General features: G+C 42.0%; 1 protein-coding gene across 1 annotated transcript in view; it reads right to left on the bottom strand.

Moving 5' to 3' along the window:
- Positions 1 to 23,694, bottom strand: part of ASIC2 (acid sensing ion channel subunit 2) — a 354,556-nt gene that overhangs the window by 88,261 nt on the left and 242,601 nt on the right. Inside the window, exon 3 of the mRNA XM_043963140.1 lies at positions 9,234 to 9,361. Coding sequence (XP_043819075.1) covers positions 9,234 to 9,361 — 128 coding nt within the window. The remainder of the gene's footprint in view (positions 1 to 9,233; positions 9,362 to 23,694) is intronic.

The following is a 23,694-nucleotide window of genomic DNA, read 5'->3' as shown; positions in this document are numbered from 1 at the left end:
TTCCCCCTCTTCTCCTCCCCTCCATAAGCTTTTTTCTGTTTTATAAGTCAATATTCATCTGCAGGCATCCTTAGGTATAGTTTAGTGGTCTGATTTTGATTTGAATTTGACACTATTGCTCTAGAATGTATTTCTTTTCATATCGACTATCCCCAGGACAGTGCCTAGCACACAGTAAGCACTTAGTAAATAAATGCTTGTTGACTTATTGGCTGGCTTAATAGAAGTTAAAAGAAGGTTTCCCAAAAGTCAAGGGGCAGAGTGACCAACAAAGGTTGGGAACATCTCTCAAATGTAAGTGTCCCTGAGAGGGGGCTTCACTTGAAGCTGTTTTAGTTATCCACATCTTATGTAAATGAAGGATCTGATGGCAAGTTTTGATGATGGGGAGGGAGAGTTGTGAGGGTTTTGGCTGCTGGAGAGGTGATGTCACCAATGTCTAGATGGAGATGAAGGGCTTACACAACCAATCAATCAATCAACATATATTAAGCACCTACTATGTGCCAGGTACTGTGCTAAGTAATGGGAATACAAAAAGAGGCAAAAGAGCCCCTGTTCTCAAGGAATTTATAATCTAATGGACTTTATCTACTTCATTATTGGACCTCTGGGCCAGTCCTTAAGCTGCATGTGGAAGTCCGTTGACCCCAGTCACTATCTCTAGAGCTGGGAGTCTTCATTGTTGGTGAGTATTCACAGGCTTCTTTGTCACTGTTTACCTTCACAGCATCCTGACTCCCTATTCCTCTGTGCTTTTCCGTCTGTACAGGGAGGCCCTCTCCCCTCCCCGGACAGCTGTTAGGGCACTAGATGGCAACAAAACAGATTGCCAGATGCTGCCTGTGTCCTTGAAAAAACATCCCTTCCCCCAGTCCGTAGAGATCTGTGTGGCTCTGAGAATCTTCCCTCTTACTGCATTCAAGGAACAAAGCCCATACAGAAGTTGCCTCTGTATCTTCTTTAGAAAGCAGAATTGATCTGCTTTAAGAATTCTTTGTGGATCATACTTCATTTCCTTGGGCTTAGGGTTGAAAAAGAAAGACACTGATGTTCTCTCCCTTTCCAGGAAATACCTGAGATCTAGTTTCCATCTTGGGAAGGAAAGCTTGTCTCTGTCCCTTGTAAAACACTTAGAATAGTTCCTGATACATAGTAGGTACTCAATAAATTCTTGTTCCCTTCCCTTGCCCTTCTGTAAAAAACCTGCTCAAAGTTCACCCATTCTAGGAATTTTCCCTCCTGTATTTCATTCACTCCACTTTTCTGGACTGTGAAAATAGTCTCCTAAAAGGACTCTTCATCTCCAGGTTCTCCTCCAATCCATCCATCCCCCTTCTGCCAATGTAATTTATGAATAAGAATATGTCAGTTATTCCCTCACTCAAAAACCTTCAGTTGCTCCCTTTTGCCTCTAGGAAAATAATACAAAATTCCTTAGTCTTTCATTAAAGGTGCTTTACAACCTGTTTCTACCCTGCATTCCCAGTCTACTTTCATGAGATTCTCTTACAGGCACTCCAAACTCCTGTCAAAGAGGACAATGTGTTTGCTATTCTCTCCCACAGCCGGGTATTTGGGCACAATTTCCTCATACATGGAATGTATTACCTCTAAATCTCCGCCTGGTCATAGATGATAGCTCTAGAATGGAAGGGGCCCACAGGAGTTATCTAGTGCATCTCTCTCATTTTATGGTGGGTTTTTTTTTGGTGAGGCAATTGGGGTTAAGCGACTTGCCCAGGGTCACATAGCTAGCAACTGTCAAGTGTCTGAGGCCAGACCTAAACTCAGGCCCTCCTGAATCCAGGGCTGGAGCTCTATCCACTGCTCCACTTAGCTGCCCCCATCTCTCTCATTTTAAGGCTGAAGAAACTGACACTCAGAAAAGTTAAATGACTTAATCCAAGGCCACACAGTAAGTAGCAGAGTTGGTCTGATTGCAATTCCAGTACCATTTCCTCTCCTCATCAAACTTCAAGGCCCAACTCAGGTGGCAACTCCTCCTGTGATCCTCTCCATCAATTAAAAGTAATCTGTCAGCTAGGTGGCGCAGTGGATAGAGCACCGGCCCTGGAGTCAGGAGTACCTGAGTTCAAATCCGGCCTCAGACACTTAACACTTACTAGCTGTGTGATCCTTGGCAAGTCACAACCCCAATTGCCTCACTAAAAAAAAAAGTAATCTGTCTCCTCAAATTTTCTTATAGCTCTTTGCCTGTATCTCTCCCTTGGCTCCCTCATACAGGGATGTACACACTGATAATGAAGTTGATGCACGTATTGTCAGAGCCAGCTCAGTGTTTGGGAAGTTCTGAAGTGTGGGAGGGAAGATGTATTAGACTGTCTACTGACCTGAAAGTTGACAGATCCGTTGTGCTGACCTCATTGTTATATACCTGTGAAACATGGACAGAGCACCAGTGCCATGCCAGGAAATGGAATCACTTCCCTTTGAATTGTCTTAGGAAGATTATGAAGATCACATGGAGGGATAAGGCAGCAGACACTAAGATCCTTTCTCGAGCTAAACTGCCAAGCGTTCAAACTCTACTGCAGAGAGTGCAACTCTGATGGGTTTGACCATGTTGTTCAAATGCCAAATGTATGCCTGCCTAAAAGACTTTTTTATGGAGGACTCAAAGAAGGAAGGTGTCAGAAGAAGCAACACAAGGACATTCTCAAGGTCTCTATAAAGAACTTTGGAATTGATTGCATGACATAGGAGACACTGGAACAGGACTGCCCAACATGGGTTGCCTACATCAAAGAAGGTTCTGTGCTCTAGGAGAAAAGCAAAATTGCAGTAGCTCAAAAGAAATGTGAGATGTGCAAATTTAGAGACATCTCCATCCTAAGTGTTTACATAGAGTATTTGTGCCTGACCTATGGTAGAGCCTTCTGAGTCTGATCAGCCATAGTCAGACATACCGCAACTTGACTCCAACATAGTGATGTCATTTTGGTTTTGTTTGAGAATGAAGGACAACAACCAACCAAACAGCCCACCAACTAGCCTGGTACCAAACATTTGTGTACATCCCATATACCAGCTATTAGGATGTAGCCTCTTTGAGGACAAGAACTATGTAATTTAAAGCTTATATCCCTTCCTGACAATATAATGCTTAAAATTTAGCAGGTTCTAAATAACTGTTGGACAAATGTAACTGAGTAGAATTTGTGCCACATACAATATTTTGGCTCTGATCTTATCTTGCTTTCTGATTGTTATAAGATCCTCATAAGGTGTGTGTTCAGATCCCCCGCCTGCTAGGCATAAAGTTCCCCAAAGGCAGAGTCCAACTCTTTTATCTCTGTTAACATTCTTTCCCCATGGCTGATCTAGTACTCAACATTCAAAAGGGTGCCAGGAAAAAATGAATGTCAATGCCTATCGCCTCCTCTCTCCCCTCTGTTAGGTCTCACTGGATAACACAGACAAAGCGAGTAGCAAAGAGGAAAATTTCAAGCTACCTGTTTTTCTTGAAATCACAGAAGCAGAGAATCTTACAGCTGGAAGGGAGACCATGCAGTACAATCCATACTTGAGTAACAATCCTATCTATATCCCTGCTACCTGGCTATCTAGTGTCAGTTTGAAGACACCCATTGGTAGGGTGTTGGACTAGGAAGTGGCATGGCCTAGGGCACAGAGAGAAAGGGGATGGGATGGAGAATAGAGGCTCATGGATTAGCTGGATTGTATCCCTTCCCAAACTCTCAATCAATGTTGCTAGGTATAATGGAGGAGGGGGCAGACAAAACAGAGCACTTGTTTCTTGTCTCTTGAGGTTTACTGGCAATAGTCCATATGCTAAGTGCATCTTTGGAAGAAACAGGTCCAGGGCACCCCCAAAGAAAAGGCTCCCAGAGTCCTCTATGAGCCATAGACTGTCACTTTGAAGGGTCTTCGAATAGCATCTAGTCTAATCCTACAGAATAATAATCCTCTATAGACAATCTCCAACAAGAGGTCATCCAGCCTCTTGTTGTTACCCTCCACTTTTTAAGAACACAAGAACCTCCTCAAGCAGCCCATTTTGGACAATTCTGGAAAGGTTTTTTCTTATGGGGAGCCTAAATCTACCTCTCTGCAACTTCCATCCAAACATATGTGTACATGCCATAAATCAACTATTTTTGATGCACTTTTTTTTTTTAGTGAGGCAATGGGGGTTAAGTGACTTGCCCAGGGTCACACAGCTAGTAAGTGTTAAGTGTCTGAGACTGGATTTGAACTCAGGTACTCCTGACTCCAGGGCCGGTGCTTTATCCACTGCGCCACCTAGCTGCCCCATATCAACTATTTTTTAAAAGATTTTCTTTTATAAAAAGGTTAATATAACTATTATATATGTGTATGTATATATGTGTGTATGTATGTGTATGTATAAACACACACACATATGGATACCAGCTATTAAAATGGAATCTACCTGAAGGCAAGAACTGTGGCATTTCAAATTTCTATATCTTTCTCTGAGAACACAGTACCTGAAACTTTGCAGGTATTTAATAATTGTTGGACAAATAGAAGTTGCAACAAATAGTTGTTGCAACCAAATAGAAGCGGGCCCTAATGCATAGTGCCCGGCTTGGAGTCAGGAAGACTCATCTTCATGAGTTCAAATCCAGCCTCAGACATTTACTATCTGTGTGACCCTGGGCAAGTCACTTCACCCTGTTTGCCTCAGTTTCCTCATCTGTTAAATGAGTTGGAGAAGTAAATGGCAAATCATTCGGGTATTTTGTTTTGTTTTGTTTTTGGGGGGGTTTTTGTGAGACAATTGGGGTTAAGTGACCTGCCAAGGGTCACACAGCTAGTAAGTATCAAGTGTCTGAGGCCAGATTTGAACCCAGGTCCTCCTGAATCCAGGGCTGGTGCTCTATCCACTGCGCCATCTAGCTGCTCCCCATTCGGGTATTTCTGCCAAGAAAACCCCAAATGGGGTCATGAAAAGTTGCATGTGACCGAAATGACTGCAAAACAAAAATCATTTGCATCACAAACTTGCACAATATTTTGTCCCAATTCTGTCCTATGGAGTTATAGAAAGTTTGTCTAATTCCTCTTTTAGATGGCCAGCCTTCAGATATCTGTAGATCGCCATCATATGCCCCACCTCCCCCATCTCAGCTTCTGCTCTCAGGGCAAGCATCCTTAGTTCTTTCAGTTGATCTCACATGGCAGGGTTGAGTGCTGTTACAATTGAACTGAACTGAAATCAGCGAACATTTATTAAATATTGACTATCTGCTATGTACTCTACTGGGGGTGAGAGGGATAAAAGGGTACCTGAAGTGCATTGGCATACTATGAGTGCTGAATTTGGACTCAAGGACCTAGGCTCTGTCACATCAAGTCAAGTCACAAAACATTTATTAAGCACTTGCTGTGTACCAGGCAGTATACTAAAGCCTAGGAAAAAAACAGTCTCTGTGGTCAAGGAGCTCATAGTGTAATGGGGGGTGGGGGTGGGCAAACAACTATATACAAACAACACATATACATATTCAGGATAAATTGGAGATAATAAAGATGTAGCATTAAGGGAGATTGGGAAAGACTTCTTGTGGAAGATGGAGTTTTAGCTGAGATTTGAAGGAGCGATAAGTCACTTGGGTTTTGGGGGCCTCAGTTTCCTCACCTGAAAAAGGAAGGAGTTGAACCAGGCCCTCTCTGAAAGCCACTCTAACTCTCTATTTATGATCTTATCCAGTCCCTTTCCTCAGGGAACCCAATTTCAAGTAGCAAGGGAGTAATAAATAGCATGCCTATTCATTGTTCATTTCATTTGTGTGTGGTTTGGCAGGGGTACACTGGAACCAGCTTGTATTGGCTCACAAGAGCCAATTGTTTAAATTTTCAGTGAGTGCCTGCACCTCCCAAATTGGCAAACTCTACAAATCAAGGCATGAGGTAGTGTTGTGTGAATTGTCTGGACTTCAGAAAGTGAAGGAGAAAATAGAAATAATGCAGATGAAACCTCAAAGTATGCCCTGGGTTTTCAGAAAGCTGATATTTAAACATTTACTAGCAAACCCTTCTTTGTAAGTGACCTTCATGTGTGATGAATCAAGTCACAGCCTTGTATGGTGAATGCTGTAGATGCTACTGCGGGCTCCTTTAAGAGCTGGGGCTTCATTCTAAAGAAATGAGATGATGATGTGGCATTCAGAGATGATGAGAGGATGTTTGTAAAGAGCTCCGTAAATCCTAAAGCCTACATAAATGCCAGCTGCTATCATTAGAACAAAGTTATTGTTTTAGTACTTAATACAGTTATTATTAGCTAATTATTATTAATATCAGCTAATATTATTATTAGCTAATAATATTAATTTCTTTTAAGGTCAGCACTTTTACTTTCATCCTGGTGGACAACTCCCCATGGACAAACTCCATCCACTGACACAGATTACCTCTATAACCTATGGTCTTAGGACAAGAGTCATCAATATTTTTCAGTCCCTATTTCCTTTAGTTTTCAGTAAAACTTCCCATACTGGGGGGAAGACATCCAGTGCTTTTTCTATGACTCTAGGAGGTATCATCCCTGAATCCTCTTTTATTTGAGCTAGGGATAGGGTAGGAAGTCCCTGAAGGTCAGCCCAAAATTCTGTTCCTAATGGAGAATGGTAAGGTTGCCATGGCTACAATGGCTACAATCAATGTTCAGTTCTGTTTAATCCAACAAATACTGCCTACGACACACACTGGTCATATGATCCTCTGTTTTGATGTCTCTGCACCCCAGGAAAACTCTCTCATATGACATGTTGCAGAATAGTGGCTGATTTTATTGGTAGAGAGGAGCTCCTTATACTGATGAAATCATAGGTCTGCATGAATAGAAATGTTTATATAGAGAGATACATATATACACACATATGTGTACATGACTATATATGCATTTGGATACATATGTGTAAGTATACATGGAAGGCAGTGAGATATGGTGGCCAAGATTGGACTTTGAGACTAGGAAGACCTAATTCAAGCCATGCCTTTGACATATACCAACTGTGTGATTCTGAACAAGTCACTTCATCTCTCAGTGTTCTAGGCAACTCTTGAATACTATAAGTTGTCAAAAGAGTGCCAACATGTACTGGTGGAAAGGGGAGGGTGCTTGCTTTTTATACCATTGTACCATTCAAATCACAGGTCTAGGGGGTAGCTAGGCGGCTCAGTGGATACAGCACTGGTTCTGGTTTCAGGAGGACCTGAATTCAAATCTGGCCTCAGACACTTTACACTTATTAGCTGCGTGACCCTGGGCAAGTCACTTAACCCTCACTGCCCTGCCCAAATAAAAAAATCACAGGTCTACTTCCTAACCTTATCTAACGTAATTTTGGAATTCTTTGCTCTTTCACTATGCCCTCAGTGGAACTCATCACTGGGAAATCTCATCATCTTGAAAGATCCAATCAGCTTTGGTTACTCATGCCCCGTCAATGCCTTCTGCCCCTTTGATTGGAGAACAGAGCCACAAACTCCTCTATTTAAGGAGATAGAAGTAGACTGACATCACCTTAGACATCTAATTTCCCACCTAACTGCACTCATTTTGGACTTCTTTAGTTTTTCCACTGTGCTCCTGCAACCCCCCCACCTTTTCAGCTTTCTTTTGTGTATTGTCTCACCTCACTAGGTTTTAAGCTCTTCGAGGGCAGGGCCTACCTTTTTGTTCATATTTGTATCTCCAGCATTTAGCTCAGTGCCTGGCATATAGCAGGCACTTAATAAATGCCAACTGACTATTGATTATTGACTAATCTATCTATCATCTATCTATCCAATAAATAGTAAAACTCAAGCAACTTCAATCCAATTATATACTAAAAGATACTTCAAAGCAAATTTTAAAAAACAGAACAAAAGAAACAAAAAACTCTCTCAGCATTCCTAGGGATTTTTCCCCCTTTCTTTTATCCCTGACCTTCACTTAAGAGAAAACCTTGGCTTTTTTATGAATCTGCACAAATTTGCCAGAATTTTCTCTTACCAATGTAGGTTCAGAGAATGTCTGATGTGGGAGGCAGCTTACACAATATCTAAGGTCCATAGCAATGACCTATCTGAGATCATACAGTTAGAACTAGGGACTCCACCAGGAGTAGTATCTAGGTTTCCTGATTGCCATTCAGGTCCTCTTTCTATCACAATGAATTCCTTCCCAATTATCCAGGCCTACTCTGTGTCAAAAGCCCATTGACCAATAAATAGCCTGCCCTTTCCTATTCTCTTGATCTCTTAGCTATTAGACAAAACAAATAATCAAGGATAGGAAAGAAAATGTAGCTTTCCCATCTTTCTAGTTTTCACTTTCTAATCTAAGACTTTTCTTCCTTTCTTTTCCCCATGAGGAAGCTGCCTATGGCCTCTTCACCAAGAAAGGGCAAAGCTCCTATGTCTCTTTTTCTCCAGTCAAAAGGAGGTATTGTCCCATTCTTCCTTCCAGGAGAGTATTCTCCAATCAGAAGAAGGAATTCATATGCTTTACTCTCTAGGAGAGTATAACATCTTTCCTTCTTCTGGTCAGGCCAAGACCTGGCTGGTTAACTTATATTTCCATATTATAACTGGAGCTCCTATCAGCTTTGATTAGCCGTTCTCCCTTAGCAACATCTTAGCAACTGGCTTCTTTACAAAGGGTTCCAGAAAGCTCAGAATGAGCGCATCCCTAAGAACAGAAGGAAACATTCTCAAAAGAAAATAAATAGCTGGTGAATTAAAGAGGAAACAAACCAATTTCACCGCACTCCACTTTCGGGAGTTGGCATAGTGGACCTGGCCTAGTGGGGGAAGCCTGAATCTACTCAGAGCCACGTGGCAGAGGTTGGCTCTCCATTTTTTCCCATAGCAGGGGAAAGGAGTTTCTCCTAACTCAGGTCTTTTTCCTTTTCTCTCTTCAACTTGTAGTCTAACTGAGAAGGGGAAAACAACAACAATGTGGCCAACACATTTTACTTAAATTTTTTTTCTAATAGCTCTATAAGGGATGTTAAACATCACTCAGTCCAATACAAGCATTTTACAAATGAAGATGCTAAAGCTCAGAGAGATTACACGATTTGTCTAAAGACGCAGAGGCCTGCTAATGACTGGGTTGAGACTGCCACCCAGGTTTCCCGACTCCAAGTCTGGCTCTCTTTCCACTAGGCTCAGAATCACCAATAGGCCCAGAACCATCGACCGGGTACACTAGTGAACCAAAGACTTACCCTCTGCTCCTGTGTAGCCACAAATGTCTGGAATCCTGGTGCCACACCAAAGCCTAGCTCCTGGACGAAGGGTGGCTCAGACTGACTGTGAATCTGCACTTTCACTCCTGCTTCAAAAGTCGTTTCCTCTGAAAGAAAAAAATAAGAAAAGCAGGGTCATTTGATGAGCAGAAATAGAGCTCATGAAATCAGAGGGTCAGAAAGTCACAAGGGATCCCTCTACTCACATCAAGCTCACTCATCTGGTCTATTTTTTGTGCCTCAGTTTTCAAATCCATAGTATGAAAATAATTTTACATTCTACAAATCACTCAATTAATCTCCATTTAAGATCCACTGGGTACAGATCTGGATTGCCTTCAGGAAATTAATTGCAAAACTTATTTAATGACCATAAACCTAGAAATAAAGATCCCCCTCTATTTTTTGGTGGGGCAATGAGGGCTAAGTGACTTGCCCAGGGTCACACAGCTAGAAAGTGTCAAGTGTTTGAAGCCAGATTTGCACTCTGGTCTTCCTGAATCTAGGGCTGGTGCTTTATCCACTCTGCCACCTAGTTTCCCTAATAAAGATCCTTTTTAAAAAAAATTCTGGTATTCTACAGGTATATATATATATATATATATATATATATATATGTACATGTACATGTATGTGTGTATGTGTGTGTATATATATATGTGTACATATATACATATAGACACGGAATACATCAATCTCTGAAAAATTAAAAATGAACATTACACAGAAGGCAATGAAAGGTACATGATAGGTGTGAAGAGGCTGAAACATACAAATGACAAGAAACTCCAAAGAAGAAAAGGAGCAAAAGTTGTCACAAGGAAATGAACGATAGGAAGAGAATGAAGGAAAAATGATGAGAAGGGTTGTTCATGTGGCAAGGGTGGGAGATGCCAGGTGGACATCCCTACTCAGAGTCAATAAACAATGAAATGCCTACTATATGCTGAGCACTGTGCTAAGCACAGGGGATACAGGGAAAGGCAAAGAATAGCTCCTGTGCACCAAGAGCTCACAGTCTGATGGGGGAGTCGACATATTAACAACCATATACAAACAAACCATTTACAGGAAAAACTGGAACAGAGGAAAGGCATGAGGATTAAGGGAGATCAGGAGAGGATTTCAGTAAATGGTGAGATTTTAGTTGGATCTTGAAAGAAGTCAGGAGGCAGAGATGAGGAAGGAGAGAATTCCAAGTATGGGGCAATAGGGAAAATGTTCAGAGCCAAGAGATGGTGTCTATTGGTTAAGGAACAGGAAGGAGGCCAGTGTTACTGGATCTCAGTATATTTGTGTGCATGTGTGTGTGTGTGTGTGTGTGTGTGTGTGTGATATTGTTGTAATGTCTAAGGAGCCTGGAAAGATATGGGGGGCAGTTTATGAAGGATTTTGAACTGCAAACAGAGGATTTCATATTGACTCATCTTTTATAACTGACACTACAGTTCACACAGCTAGTTATTTTCAAAGAAAGAATAATAAGTGGTATTAATTATAGCAACATACTCATTCTGGATCTCACCTTGGTGGGGTGTTTTATAGTTTACAAAAAAAACATTTTCCTCTATGTTATCTCACTGGATCTTCACAATGACCTTGGGAGGTAGGGAAAGGATCATACCCATTTTAAATATGGGGAAACTGAGGCCAAGAGAAATGAAGTGACCTGGAAAATGCTTAATGGTCTGCCATGGTACCCACTCAACCACCCCCTAAAGAAGCCTGATGGAAGGATAATAAGATTTTAAGGGGAAATTGCAGAGTGTGAGAGAGGTAGGTGTAGGTGGCCTATTAATGGCAGAGTCATTGTTTACTATCCCCCTCTCCCCCAGGAGCAATTGCCTTTAAGAGGAAGTATTGGGAGAATATCAGCTGGCTCATTGTGCAAAGCCAGGGATTTCAGCTAATATCTATAGAAATTTTAGGTAGTCAGATAGCTCTAAAGATAGTTATCTCTCATTAAAGTAATTGCAGCAAAAGTCAGTCTGAATAAAGAAACCTGAATCGGGGAATATTTGAAAAGAAATGCATAAAGGGACAAAAAGAAAGGAATGGAGGAGGATCAGTGGGATGGGAAGGAAGATGGGAGGAAGGTGAGAGGGGAAGGAAGATAGGAGGAGATAGGAATTAAGAAAGGCCCCTGCACTTAAAAAAATGGGGCAGCTAGGTGGCGCAGTGGATAGAGTGCCGGTCCTGGAGTCAGGAGTACCTGAGTTCAAATCTGGCCTCAGACACTTAACACTTACTAGCTGTGTGACCCTGGGCAATTCACTTAACCCCAATTGCCTCACTTAAAAAAAAGGCCCCTGGGTGATATAAATTGTCGGGGCAGGGCTTAATTGGCATTAAGTAAGCCAAGGCCAAGCTTGAGTGCATGAGAACACTGAAAATAAGTCACTGAAGCAGGCTGGAGGTAGGGAATACTTGGAAGGAAACAGGGAATCCTTAGAAGTCAGCATTCAAGGTAGAGTGACAGGAGAGCAGCCAGATTAGAAGTTCTGAGCTAAAGAGCCCAGAGCAAAGGAAGGCATTGAAGGGCCAAGAAGACTGTCAGGACCAGGATATTTATAGGAGCCAAAAGTTAAGACAAGGTAGAGGACGGGAAAATGGTCAGGACCTTGGACAGAAAGCCTGGGTAGTGGACAAAGAATGCCAAGTAAGTCAGATGGGGAAAACCCATTATGGCACCTAGTTGCTTCGGATTTCTCCACTGGCATGCTTGTGATGTCAGGAGAAATTAAAGAAGGGTGGCTGGTAAACCTGGGATAACATAGACAAAAGCTGAACAGGAAAGGCAGGAGTGAATTACTATCTACAAGGGGCTGCAGAGGAATTAGAAACACCAGGTTCAGACAATTTTTTCTTTGTTCATTTATTGTTGAGGCAATTGAGGTTAAGTGACTTGCTCAGGCTCACACAACTAAGGGTCTGAGACCATATTTGAACTCAGGTCCTCCTGATTCCAGGTTCTGTGCTCTATCCACTGTGCCAGCTAGCTGCTCCTGTAGACAGCTTTTAAAAGAAGCTTAGTGTATGAAAAGGAATGAGAAAGAGGACAGTAATTTCATAGAGGTGTGAAACCCAGGGAACTGGATTAAAATATAATTGGGAAATGTTTAACAAAAATTTAAAAAATTAACACCTGCGAGGGGCAGCTGGTTGGCACAGTGGATAGAGCACTGGCCCTGGGGTAAGGAGGACCTGAGTTCAAATCCAGTATCAGACACTTACTAGCTCTGCGACCCTGGGCAAATCACTTAATCTGAATTGCCTCATGCCCAAATTAAAACAAAACAAAACAAAAATTAAACCTCTGTGACTCTGCTTGGGCTGAACTATATGATGCCTCTCCCAGGATAAGCTGATCACCCCAAATCTCATGATACTGCTGAGGTATCAGCTTTGGCTATTCAACATCTTCCCAGATCCCTCAACCTACTTTCCCCTCTGACCTGAGGGTTCAAGGGTGGAGAATTAAATTCCTCCCAAAGCTTTCCTTTATAGAGGACTAGGACTGCACTCTGCAGCTCATTCTCCACTTTCCATTTGTGTCTCTGCTTGGTTTCAACTCCAGGGAGGCATGGACCATGATATCCCTGTGCTGGGTATTTCCTGCTTTCCTCCCTCCTTCCAGCTGCCTTTTGTGTATAGTCTTCTCCCATTAGATTGTAAGCTCCTGGAGGGCAGATACTTTTTCCCTCTTTTTTTGTATTTCCAGCGCTTAGCATAGTGCCTGACACAAAGTAGGCAATTAACAAATGTTTTGTATCATATTGTATCATATCATATCATATCGTGTCATGTTGTTCCTCCCTCCCTTCCTTCCTCCTTCCCTCCTTTCCTTCCTTCTTCCCTCGCTTCCTTCCTTCTTTACTCCCTTCCTCCTTCCCTCCCTTCCTTCCTTCTTTCCTTCCTCCCTCCCTCCCTTCCTTATCAATGTTTGTTAGGTGCATGATTGACTTGTTGAATTGAATCAAATTGACTGTATTTTCCCAAACCTGGATCCCTTATCATGAAGGAAGGTATGGGAGAAGGAAACCAGCTTATATCTTTCCACAGAAGGGGCTTCCATATGAAGAAAGAGACAATGCCGTGGCAATGTTAGGATTTCACATATAGCTAGAGCTTAGATTAGCTGAAAGAGTATTCAGTTTTGCTTGGGAGGCTATGGTGGAAAGGTCAGCATTTGATTTCACAAGGTATTTGAAGGCACCAAGAAGCAAGACACAAATTATGAGATTAGGACCCCTTCTCTTTTAGCAAGACCTGCTCTAAGGGCTACACCATAAGGGCTGGAGCCATTTGCACTGGATGATATGGGGAAGGGAGAAAGAGTAGAGGCCAATGGTGTATCCATTTGCAGCAGAGGAGAGAAAGGCTGATTTTCCCAGGTTGGGTTTAAGGCATCCTATAGGATAACAACTGTAATAACTGGCATTTGGATAGCACTTTAACATCTTCAGAGATCTTTCTATCTCATCTTATTGCACCTCGCAATGAGTCTGTGGGGCAGGTGCTACAAATTTCCTGGCCCTGACCCTTCAGAGAAGGTGATAGTCACACTGTAAGACTCTACAGGCTCACCAAAGGAATATTAGTGTTAAAAATATGGGCTTTTATTTCACAGAGAAGCCTGAGGTTGTTAAAAAGCATTGAGGAATTTCCCATCCCCCAGAAAAACTGAATCATTCCCTTTTTGCTGAGAGGAAAGGGAGGCCAAGAGAGGTTAGATGATCTGCCCAGAGTCACATAGTTAGGAAATATCACAGAAAGATTTGACCTTAGGTCTTCTTGACCTCAAATCCAGTGTTTCACCCATTGTACCAGCTCTTGGAAGGCAGGAACCATTTTAGTTTTTGTCTCTGCTTCCTTGGTTCCCAGCACAGGCCTTTGAACATAGAACATTTTTCATGTATTATCTTACTTGATCTTCACAGGAACTCTGGGAAGTAGGTGCTATTATCACATTCATTTTACAGATAAAGAAAATGAGGCTGAGAGGTGAATTGACTTGCCCAGGGTCACACAGCTAGGAAATGACAGAGACAGAGCTGGAATTCAGGGCTTCCTGACTCTCAGCTCAGCATTCCATCCACAGCAGAAACTCCTTGAAGGCAGGGGAGTGGGGGCAGGGCCGGGGGGGGGGGGGAGCTATTTCACATTTTTTTTGTCTTTGTAGTCCCAGCCTCTGGCACATGCAAATAGCAAGGGTTTCATATTATACATGTTGGTTGAATTGTTTGGATCCATAAGAATCTAGAGACATGCATTAAAGGAGATCTATGGGCTGGTGTCATGCATGTGCTTGGCTGCTAGAGTTGTCAACTTGGACCGAACTTGTTTCTCTAAAATCATACTGTGACTCAAGATGTCTCAGGAACCTCTCACTGCCTTCAGAACTCAAAGCTGCCCCTGTCCTTCCTCCATCCCTGCCATCTCAAGTTACAATTCCCAAGGCCTCTTTTTGGCTGAGTCCAGAAGCAGGGCTTATTGTATGTAATCCTCTCATTCACAAGACCCAAGGTGATTCAGGCATTTTTTAGCAGCAGCAGGAGCATTTCTAGCTCATCCACTGGTATTCGGCCAATGGTTTTCAAGCCTCAGATCCCCCCTTCTTATGCTGCTGCTAAGATACTTAAGCTCCCATCTCCAAATATAGTTTTTCTCCCTAACTGAGCTGCCCACCCCTATTGACCATGTTCTTATTTATTAGTGACTACCTTCTATGCCATCTTCCCATCCTCTCAAAGTTGAAAAGAAGGGAATTTCCACTAGAAAACTTGCTAATGATAAAAGCTGTTCAAAAGTAGAATGGAGGGGCAGCTAGGTGGCGCAGTGGATAGAGCACCGGCCCTGAATTCAGAAGGACCTGAGTTCAAATCCGGCCTCAGACCCTTGACACTTACTAGCTGTGTGGCCCTGGGCAAGTCACTTAACCCCAATTGCCTCACCCCAAACCAAAACAAAACAAAACAAAAAAGTAGAATGGAATGCCATGGATGGTAGTGAGTTCCCATCAAAGGGGTCTGAAAGTGGGAGCTGGATGGTTATTTGTTGTAGAGGGGGATTACTCTCCTTATGGTGACTTTTAGGGCTCCTTCCAGTTAGGTGGAGCTGTGGTTACAGCACTGGGTTTGAAGTTGGACAGACCTGAGTTCAAATTTGACCTCACGCACATAATCTGCTGTTAACACAGGGCAAGTCACTTTATCTCTGTCTGCCTTGGTTTCCTCAACTGTAAAATGGGCCGAATGCTAGCAGCTACCTTGCAGGGCTTTTGTGAGGATCTAATGAGATGATATTTGTAAAGCTCCTGGCACACAGTGGGTGTTTAGTAAATGCTTGTTGCTTTTCCTCCCCCATCTCGGCTTGAGATCCATCAGTCAACAAATCAATCAGCCAACCACAAGCATTTGTTAAGCATCTCCAGTAGAGAGAGGTAGCATGATGAATGGAGAAAGAGCTGGCATGAGAGCCAGAAAGACATGGTTTCAAGTTTTATATACTGGCTGTATGATCTTGGGCAAGTCACTTGACCTCAACTTGAGGCAGCCCCCTAAGAGGAGAAGGTGCCACCCTGCAGTGGGAGAAGGAGTTTCTTCATCAGGGAGTTCCAATACTAGTGAAACCAAAAGTCCAATCTCTCTTCCTTTCCCTATGTGTCAGGCATTGCATCTATAAATACAGAAGTGAGACAGTCTCTGCCAACAAAGAGCTGACATTGTACTCTGGGTGTCCAAATTCACAGATAAATTAATATAAGTTATATGCCAAAACTATGAACAATGACTTAGTGGGGAGGCATACTACAGGTAATCTTGTTCATGGTACATGCATAGTGTGGGTATCCGAACACTCTCCTCTCCCCACAAAAACAAACTTTGTAATGAATTGATGTGATATGGAGCATCTAGGTGGTGCAGTAACCCTGGAGTCAGGAGGACCTGATTTCAAATTCGACCTCAGACACTTACTAGCTGTGTGACCTTGGACAAGTGACTTATCCCTGATTGCTTCTCAAAAACAAATAAACAAACAACAACAAAAAGAATTACTTTGATAAACTGAAGTGGAAAGAGCACTTGACTGGTATTTCAGGTTCTGGATTCAAATCCTGCCTCTGACTACTTGTGTGACTTTAGGCAACCCACTAAATCTTCCTGGGTCTCAGTTTCCTATTCTGTAAAAAGAGGAAGAGAAGACCTCTGAGAATCTTTCTTGCTCTACTTCTCTGATTCAATAAATCATAAAATTTGTAGTGCTGGAAAGAACCTTAGAGATTATTTGGTTCAACCCCCTCATTTTAAAGAAGAGGAAACAGAGATTCTGTACGGTAATAAAAGCACTCTACGTGGAACTCCAGAGTTCAAGTCTCAGCTCTTGGGCAGTTAAGAACCCCATGACCTTTGTAAAGTCATTTCTCCTTTTCTTACCTATCAAATGGATGGAACAGAGTGATTTCTTTTTTTTTTAATTTTTAAATTAATTTTTTTTTTTTTTGCGGGGCAATGAGGATTAAGTGACTTGCCCAGGGTCACACAGCTAGTAAGTATCAAGTGTCTGAGGCTGGACTTGAACTCAGGTCCTCCTGAATCCAGGGTCGGTGCTTTATCAACTACACCACCTAAATGCCCCCTAAAGTGATTTCTAAGATGTTTTCCACAAACAACATTTTAGTATTCCATAATTCCTCTGGATTTCTCTGAGATCACACTGATAAGAAAATGGTAGCGAGATGTGTACAGTGGATAGACTTCTGCACCTGGAATCAGGAAAACCTAAGTTCAAATCTGGACTTAGCTATTTACTAGTTACATGACTGTGGGCAAATCACTTAAACATTCTCTTCCTGACTCAGTTTCCTGATTTGTAAAATGGCCATAGTAATAATAGCACCTACCTTCCAGGATTGTCATGAGGGTAAAATGAGATATTTGTAAAGAGTTTTGAAAAGTTAATGTGCCATATAATGGCTTTCTATTATTATTATTGTCATTAATTTTCTTGTTATTCTTATCATTATTATTAGTAGTAGTAGTAGAAGAAGAAGGAGGGGGAGGAGGATGGAAAGGAGATGGTTCCTAATTCCTAGTCTAGTGATTTTCCCTGGTTATTTTGTTTGTTTGTTTTTTTAAGAATGAGTATATTGTGATTTGTAATACCCTCAATTACTAAGTGAGTTTGGGTTGGACATCTCAAATAGAAGATTGGACAGAAGTCTGCTATCTACAGATGCCTAATTTATTTTATTTTGCCCCTCTGGCCTGTTAAACACTTAGTGGCCCATAACAGCCCAACATATGATTGTGATAAAATGTGGCATCTCTGTAAAGATTTGGGGTGAAATTAGTGGGTTTACCACCATATGTAAGGAACATATGTTTTAGTTAGAGTGCAGGAATCACATGGGGGAAGGAGAAGGGAAGGGAATAGGCCTTTATATGGTGTCTACTATGTGGCAGGCACTGTATTAAGCACTTTACAAATATTATCTCATTTGATCCTCATATCAACCCTGGGAGATAGGTATTGTTATTATGGAGGAAACTGAGGCAGACAGAGTTGAAATGACTTGTTCAAAGTCATACAGCTAGTAAATATCTAAGGCTGGATTTGAATTCAGGTCTTTCTGATTCCAAGTCCAGTGGTGCTCTTTCAATTGAGCCACCTCTAGGGCCTCTCAGTAGTAGTAGTACTTGTTTGTCCTTCTTTCTTGAAGAGGACCATGATATTGGGAGGTGATGTTGTGAGTTTCAGTGAATTGGATTCAAGTGAGGCAGGGTTGTACAAAGTCACCAGCCTCACTCCTCCAGAGCTATCTGGGTCCAGCAGCAAGGTACACATTAGGAGATCTGGAGATAGCTCCAGATGTAGTGGCTTCCTTTACCTAGTCAAAACAAATAAACAAATGAATAAGTGATTGGAGAAAGAAAAAAGGAAGGAAGGAAGGAAGTCAGTCCAGGAGGGGAAGGCCCTCAGTTTCTGGCCAAAACAGAAGCAAATGCTATTTACATTGGCCTTTTAGAAGCCAAACAATGGCCAATGAGGAGTGGACTGAGACCTATTATTGGTGGATGGGGCAGCTAGATAGAGCACTGGCTCCAGAGTCAAGAGGACCAGACTAACCTGAATCTAGCTTAGACTCTGGAAGCATTAGAACTGTCCATTTATTCACTAAGCAGATAATTATCTAGTATTACAATGATCTATGTATGCCCCTTATGTTATTTCCTAAATGAGATCCATTAACACTTAAAAGAGTTTTGACCTCACTCTGCACACAGAAAACACCAAGTGGTTGAAAGATACTATCTAGATGAAAGATACCTACTATCTATAGTTGGTTGGACAACCCATACAGTTGGTCCATTGACCAGAAATTGTAAATGGACAATGGAATGGAACTAGAATTGAAAGGAAGAGTAGAAGGGGCTGGAATTAATGAATAAACAACTAAGCAGTTATTAAAGTGTTTCCTATGTGCCAGGCATGGTGCTAAGTGTCAGGGATACAAATATAAGCATCACTTCAAAGAGGGGAAGACAATACTTAAAGGGAAATCAAGCAGTTAATCAATAAACATTTATTATCTGTCTACTATACCAGGGACTTTGCTAACAGATGGAAAGGGGGAATATCTTGGACAGGTAAGTCAAAGCAATGGTGATTGGAGTCAGAGAGCAATTGATTTATATGTCCTTTTGAGGAATGGTAGTGTTAGTTTGATTACTACTCTCATAAATAGATTTGAAAAGGGGGTGAGGAATAGGTGAGCTTGGCAAAGAGATAGTTAGGAATTAGCATGTTGGATCTGAGTAGAGCCAAGATAAGGTAAATTCTCAGTAGTCAGAAGCCCAGTGTCCCAGGAGTCGGAACTGAATTATGTCTGAGAAACTGTACATGGTTTTTGATGATCCAGAGAGGCATGGTCACAAAGCCAAGAAGATCTGAGGTCAAATCTCGCTTTTATCTACTGGCTGTGTGACCCTGACCAAGACCGGAACCTTCTCAGCATTCTAGGCATCTCTCAAAGATTTTAAGTTGCAGAGAAGATGCCAACCAACATTGGTAGAGGGAGTTTTCTCACTTATACCAGTGACATCACAGAAACAATCCTGTCCCTTTAATGACCCCAATTTTTTCCTTGAAACAAAGGCTCATATACATATTTTTAACATCAGTATTACTTTGGTGATCCCACATGTCTATGAGTAATTGAGTACCATAGTTTATAATATACTGGGCCAGAAGAATTGGAGCCAGGTGGGATGGCTTACCTCATACATAGATTGATGATGGGGGTCTGTGAATTCCTGGCTTCTTGTAGAAAAATGTCTTGGGCCCTCTCTGGGGGCTCTATTAGATAAATATATCTCACTTTGTGTAAAATTCATACAGGAAAAAAAATTCTAATATTCTAAAAAAGATAAATTGGGAGGAGGATTAGGAAGGAGAATACAAAGTGTGATTCCAACTATTTCAGGAGTCTGAGAACCTGCGTTCAAGTCTTGCCTTTGAGATGACCTTGGGTAAGTTAAATAACTTCCAGAATGGGACTCAGTTTCCTCATCTGTAAAATGTAGACTACAGGGGCAGCTAGGTGGCGCAGTGGATAGAGCACCGGCCCTGGAGTCAGGAGTACCTGAGTTCAAATCCTGCCTCAGACATTTAATACTTACTAGCTGTGTGACCCTGGGCAAGTCACTTAACCCCAATTGCCTCACCAAAAAAATAAAAATAAATAAAATTTAAAAAAATGTAGACTACATGGCCTCTTCAGCCCTTTCCAACCCTGAATCTATAAGCCTATTATTATTGAGAGTACCAAGTACAGTGTCTTGATCAAGTTTTGATAAATGTTTGTTGAATGAATCAAAGAATGATTCACCATAGACTTTACTCAGAGTGAATCTTCCCCCCCTCTCGCCAAGAAAACACCAGTTTGCTCTTTATTTGAAGTTTTGACCCCTTTTCCCCCCTTCTCCAGGCTGTAGTTGGATGGCACAAACTTGGCACTGGTGCTGAATGGAGAACAATTATGAGATGAAGGCAAAACATTATGAGAGATCATATTAGATCAAATGGGGAAAAGAGACTTCAGTTTACAGAAATTTGATTTACAGGATTTAAAGGACATGGACACCGTGTTAAGGGGGCCCCACCCACAGCGTTCCCATTGTCAATAGATAAAGGGCTCTGGAGCTAAGCCAGAGGGAGACTAGCAGCTACACCAGGAATGCATAATAGAATGGGAAAGCACAGTGTAATAAAAGCAGACTAAATCTTTAATCTTTTCAAATTATGGGAAATACACTGAGGAAATAAATATGGGAAGAAGTACAAAGCCTGGCTTCCTCCTGAAGTCACAGAAATTTTCTAGGCTAAGGGGGTGGGGGTGTGGAAGCCAAGCAACTTTGTCTTATTAGATGAAACCTTTTTTTTTTTTTCCCTACTAGTCGCCCCAACTCCCAGGATGCCTAGGAAATCATAAATCCCTAGGGTCTAAGAGGAGTGTGTGTGTGTGTGGGGGCCTTAGAGCCTTCCCTGCCAGTATAGAATCACCCCTCTCCTAATAACACACATGTTCCTCCAGCCTCTGATCTAGTTTGTAAAGAAGCCTGTCTCCTTACTGAAAAAAAAGGTCCTGCTTTCAGTGAATTAAAAATCTGAGTTTCTGCAACTTTTATTTACTGTTCCTACTTTTGCCAAGTAGAAAAAATCTTGCCACTCCTCTGCCCACTAAATTCCAGTGGCTCCCTATTGCCTCTAAGAGAGCAAACAAATTTCTGTTTGGCATTTAAAAGCCTATACAACTTAGCTCCAAGGCTTTACTTAACCTCTGCCTTTTGTCTTTATCTCTATTTGTCTCTGTTCATCTCCCTCTGCTTGTTTCTCTGTCTCTGTCTCTGTCTTTCTGTATGTCTATCTCTGTCTCTCAAATCTCAGACCACCTACTAAGTCATAGGGGGGGGGTTTGTGATCTGTGTGGGTTGTTTTGTTTTTTCGGTTGTGTCTGACTCTTTGTGACCCCCTTTGTTTTTGTTTTTTTTTTTGGGCAAAGGTACTGGAGTGGTTTGCCATTTCCTTCTCCAGCTTATTCTTTTTTATTTTTATTATTTTTTTTTGTGGGGCAATGAGGGTTAAGTGACTTGCCCAGAGTCACACAGTTAGTGTCAAGTGTCTGAGGCTGGATTTGAACTCAGCTCCTCCTGAATCCAGAGCCAGTGCTTTATCCACTGTGCCACCTAGCCGCCCCCTCCAGCTTATTCTTACAGATGAGGATGCTGAGGCAAACAGGGTGAAGTGAGTTGCCCAGGGCCACACAACTGGTAAGTGTCTGAGGCCAGATTTGAACTCAGGAATAGTCTTCCTGACTCCAGGCAGAGTACTCTATTAACTGTGTTTTTAAAAATTATTGTGGCTACTGGACTTTATAAATTAATTGCTATTTATGTATTAATTGCTATTGCACTCATTTTGGCAGTAAGCATTTATTATTAATTAATATTATATATACCAGTAAAGAATTGATGGTGTGTCTCCCTAACTTCTCATAGTCTCAGGCCTTCATACGTACATGGTGCTAAGAGGAAGGGTATACACCAATCAAGAGCGAAGCCAGAGAGAGGAGCAAGAGAGAGGAAAAAAAAAAAGGACCCTGGTGTGGCCAAGGGTTTAGTTAGAAGAGAGCCATTATACATTGATCTAAGCTAATTGGTTATAGAATCATTCAGTTCCATTGATTGACATGACTTGAGGGTGGTCTAAAGAGTGAGCAGAAGGGCCAATTCCAGTCTCTGGTATGTTTCTTCACTTAGCTAAACAAAAGAATCAATCTCCATTTCCCTTGTTCCCCTGGGCTGGCCCCAGAGAGGATTTGCTGAAGTTCCTCATGAATTGGACTTTTTGGAGTGAGGAGGAGAAAGGATTGAAACTGATCTCTGGGTCCTCCCAAGAGATTCATTATTAACACACTGTGCCACCTAGCTGCCTAGTCTGTGTTGGTAGAAGGAACCAGATCATGCACAAAGTCACAGGTAAGAAAGGTTGACAAATCCTGTCGGTGCAGGAAATCTAATTATCACCACCATTTTACAGATGAAGAAACTGAAGCTGGGTTAAGTGACTTGCCCAGGGTCACACAGCTACTAAGTGTTGGAGCCAAGATTTGAACAGAAACTCTTCAAACCATTTAAAGGTCCACCACACAGTACTGCTGATTTGGATTTGTTTGTCTGCTGTCCAAGGACCAGCATACCTAAATGCAGAGAGACTCATTCCAAGGAGGACTACAAGCTGATGACAATATTACTGCTCCAGGATTTCAGAAGTTTCTCATATGCAATGGTCTTAGTTCCCTCACTACGGCTGGCTTCTGGTTCGGAGTTCATGAACATAGACTGTAGCTTCTGCTTCTGTGGGGGAGAAGAATCAGGGACACCACCCAAGGAGGACCAGGCCCAAGTGAGGCCACCTGCCCAGAAAGCCAAACTTGGCTCAAAGATGGGAAGTTCTGTATTGTGCCCAAAGTGACCCTGGTATCCTTTTCTCTAGGGTTTGAGGACTTACTCAGGAGAGAATAAGCTAGGTAGGTACACCACCTCCCAGAAGGCTGAGCCTCCAGATCTTCCTATGTAGTCCTCTGTAGCTGATCCAGTATTTCTGGTAAGGTCTACAACCCCTTTAAATCCACTGAATGGCTGAGCAGGATAAATGTGCAGAAAGCTGTCATTTAACACTGGTGAAAAAAGATCTGACTGCAAAATGATCATTGCCAAATTGGTTGGCCACATAGTGATGTCATGGCTCAAGATTTAAAAATACTCAGTAAGAAGGTGATCAGGAAACATATGTATTATTTATCTGTTTAGCTTGCTATTCCCAAAGCTAATTACTGGTTAGTTTAATAAAGGTTAATTCTTATGATTAGAGCTTTGAGTACATGACAGCATGTTAGCTAAAGCTGGTTCCCAGGTGTCAAATGCAAGACTTGTGAATTACCAACATAGTCTCATTAATTATAACCGGGACTGGAAGCTTTACTTGAATATATTGCAACTATTCAGAGCAAAGGAAGATTGTGCAGAAAGGAGAGCCAATAAATTTGCTAACTGTTATTCTCCTTCTGCACACATCAACTATGATTTAGTCTTTGGCAATAATGAGGACAGAAGGAAGAAGGCCAGGGAGGCCCTTGAGAATACCTTGAAATAGGTAGAGTTTGTCTTTTTGACCTTCCTCTCCCTCTTTCAGCCTTCATCTCTCCTAGCTTGGTATCCCCAACTTCCTTACATTTCTCCCCTCTTCCCCCCCTCCCTAAGGCATTTATCCCAACGGGCCTCATTCCTGCAAGGCTATGCTTGCTCAGCTAACTCTCAGGTTGGAAAGCAATCTAGCTCTGGCGTTAGCTGACTAGATGATCTATCTCCAAGGTTCC

The sequence above is a fragment of the Dromiciops gliroides genome, chromosome 4 (assembly GCF_019393635.1).
Source record: "Dromiciops gliroides isolate mDroGli1 chromosome 4, mDroGli1.pri, whole genome shotgun sequence".
In the NCBI taxonomy this organism is placed as follows: Eukaryota; Metazoa; Chordata; class Mammalia; order Microbiotheria; family Microbiotheriidae; genus Dromiciops; species Dromiciops gliroides.
The sequence above is the reverse complement of the archived record's forward strand: the minus strand, read 5'-3'. Positions and strand labels throughout refer to the sequence as shown.